The sequence below is a fragment of the Bactrocera latifrons genome, unplaced genomic scaffold (genome assembly GCF_001853355.1).
Source record: "Bactrocera latifrons isolate USDA-ARS-PBARC rearing strain unplaced genomic scaffold, ASM185335v1 scaffold_57, whole genome shotgun sequence".
Taxonomy (NCBI): Eukaryota; Metazoa; Arthropoda; class Insecta; order Diptera; family Tephritidae; genus Bactrocera; species Bactrocera latifrons.
Window position 1 is genome coordinate 518,346 of NW_017537234.1, and position 3,288 is coordinate 521,633.

The 3,288-nt window shown below is 34.6% G+C and overlaps 1 protein-coding gene across 1 annotated transcript in view; it reads left to right on the forward strand.

Annotated features, from left to right (window-relative positions):
- Nucleotides 1–3,288, forward strand: part of LOC108974593 (kelch-like protein 12) — a gene marked incomplete at its 5' end in the record, with an annotated part of 4,283 nt that continues 995 nt past the window's right edge. The window contains 4 exon segments of the mRNA XM_018942515.1: nucleotides 1–452; nucleotides 1,845–2,134; nucleotides 2,204–2,423; nucleotides 2,577–2,681. Of these exon segments, the coding sequence (XP_018798060.1) occupies nucleotides 318–452; nucleotides 1,845–2,134; nucleotides 2,204–2,423; nucleotides 2,577–2,681 (750 nt within the window).

Consider the following 3,288-nt stretch of genomic DNA (forward strand, 5'->3'; position numbering starts at 1 on the left):
AAATATAAATACTAACTGTCCAAAGAAAATAAAAATTTTGCAAATTGTGTGCAACATTAGAGGCGTTAAAGTGCCGTGAAGTAAAGTGAAAAAAGGCAAAAAAAAAAAATATTGAAAAAAAACTTTCTCCAAGAATTATATAAAAATACATAAATCACCTGTTTCGGTGGATTTTACAAATACTCATACTCTCTCTAATTCTTTCGCAATATATAACTGTTAAAACAATATAAATATTAACCGAGCGCGAAAGGATACATTTAAAAGTCATCAAACTCTCTTGGTTTACAACTGTGAACTCAGACAAAAACAATAATATGGGCTCGTCTTGCTCCAATACAAATGCAACAACAACTACTACAGCCGAAGTTGTTGTAACTACTAACGATAGCATTGCAAACACATTCAACGACAATAATAGCTGTTTACTGGCAGTGCAATTTGAAAATGTGGTGCGTATGAAACCTTTTTAACGCAAACTGTAATCATATTACATCATATTACAGTTAGCAAGTGATAAAAAAAACTCAAAAACTTTAACTGAAAATACTTCTGCTTAAAGCCTAGTTTCTTTTTTTGACAAATCTTTTGAATTGAGAACTCTGGATTCCTCCATAGAATAACATGAAATCTGATTTCACCGAAATTACTCTCCGATGCGTCATCAAGAGATCGCTGTGGATCTAAACAGACGTCGATAAGACCTTGATAATCAACAAGCTGTCAGTTTCCATCTAGGTTAAGACTCTTTACCCCTTTCCACTACAACAAGGGACCTATGCAAAAATCTTGAAATACGAATTGAATAATTAATGATTTTTTGATCTGCACTAAAACCCTAAACGTATTTCAGACTGTTTTTCAAAACTTAGAAAAATGCTTACTGAGACTGTAATCCTTTATACATTATATTAGCATGTCTCCAAGAACCTCATAATCAGCTGGCCGTCAGTTTCTATGTTTGTTTGGACCTATTAACCAATCTCGACTTTTCTCGTAAATTTTCATAGACAAGCAACCCCCGAAAGTCTTTCCGACTGTCCTCCAAAATCTCGCTTAGAAAAATGTTTTCTAAAACTGGGTTATATGTATATATGGATGTCATTAAGACGCTGAGCCGTCAGTTTACGTTACCCATTGACTCATATCGACTTCAACTAGAGATCTCTAGAGAAATCCAGAAAGCAAAAGTTATAATTTATTATTTTCTAAGGAGTTCCCATACACAAGAAAACCGCACGAAGTCCCACTGCCCTCCAACGTTTCACCGTGGGACCATTGACCCGAATCGACTTCAACAAGAGATCTATGAAAATATTCGGAAATACGAAAGGAGTAATTTAGTATTATCCCGAAAATTTCGATCGAACTATTGATAGCCTAAGCGCTTGGATAGATAAATATACCCGGAAATCAGAGGTACTCAAAAAATTTAACACATAAAATGTCACAGACATTACCTCGCAGGGTTATGGGTCTTATGGGTTCAGCAGTGTATTCCTTGGAAAAAATTAGTAGGACTTCATTTACGTTGGTATGCATTAAAGCGAACGCTTCAAATAGGCAGTAAAATTTCTATGTAGATTTAAGTGACCTAGCAGTTCTTATGATTTTCAACAGATTATACCTTGAAAAGCAGCAGTTACCCGGTAGTGCTTAGCACCGGAATAAAAACCACCTGAGACTTCTAGAAACACAAAACCAATCGATTTCCATTCGCAGTCCCCTTGGAGAATCCTAGTACGACTCTGCATACAGGTCTTCGGTGGATATCCACTGATAAGAGAAATTATAGCCAGCTTTTCTTTAGTTTCTCACAAAACGCCTGCATTTTCTCTCAACAGAAATCCATCAGAGTCTTGAAATACCACAGCGCAATAGACGAATGGACTATTATACACGAAATACCCGTAAAAGGTCTCTACCGCACTGCCATTGTAAAACAATACTTGCTCTTTCATGACTGGCAGGATGGCGTACGCGTTTGTTGTTATGACACAACAACACGCGCCATACGCACATTAAAACCGTTAAAAGCGGATCAACCGTATTGGAGTTGTTACTGCGCTGCCGAATATCAAGAGCGTCTTTACTTAATCGGCGCTGAGACGCACGATAATCGCAAAGTCTACGCGTAAGTGTGTGACTTCCAAAGAAATTTAGATATAATATTTTATAAAAGTTTGTAAACCCCTGCTTCTAGATGGGATCCCGAAAAAGACGTGTTGACCGAGGCGCCCAAGCTGATTATAGGTCGCACACGGACAACGGCCTTGAAACATGACGATTACTTGTATGTGGCCGGTGGCATGAACTCCAATGATGGCAATGAACGCGACACGAACTCGGTAGAACGGTACAATCCGCGACGCAACTGTTGGGAGCGTTGCGCTCCCATGTTGCAAGCGCGCGCCGTGGCGGGGGTGAGTAGCTCAAAGGAGTAAATAAAAATTTGCCAAATTTCGAATGACTTGCGAATGAATTGAAAAATTCCTTCGTTAAGCAAAAATCCAATTTTTTGGTTGCATCAAATTTTGTTGTTTTTATTGTATATTTTTTATAAATTTCTCGGACAGCTGGCCTCCGCCGGTCGTTTCATATTCGCTGTCGGTGGCGACTGCGCGGCGACACCAACAAATATGGTGGAGCGCTATGACACGCATACCAACAAATGGACTCAGGTGAGGTGGCAACGCAGAAAATATATTTAGAAAATTTTTTTCATTAAATCATCAAACAATACCCAATGATCTAAAAAAGTTCTTTTAATCTTTTTTTAACTCTTAAAGGCTAGAGATTTGCATAACAAAGAAAAAATTCGAGAAAAATAAAATTTAAAAAATTTATTTGAAAAAAAAATTATAATTTAAGTGAAAATCAGAAAAAATTAAGATTAACTACAAAACATTTTTATAAATATTGTTTTCCAAATATTTTGTTATTACAAAATTTTAAAATTACATGAACTTGAAATTTTAATTTTTTTGATTTTTAATTTTAAAATTTCGAGTTATTGTTGTATTTTGTATTTTGTTATTACAAAATTTTAAAATTACATGAACTTGAAATTTTCATTCTTTTGATTTTTAATTTTGAAATTTCGAGTTACGGAATTTAATATAAAAATTTAAAACTGATTTAAAATTGTTTGAATATGAATATTTCTATGTACAGATGTATTTTTAAAATTCTTGAAAATTTCCCAAAAAATTTAAAACTATTTGTAAATTTTTTTGCTTAATTTTTAAATTTTCTATTTTGTAAAATTTTTAAGCATACAAGTATTTT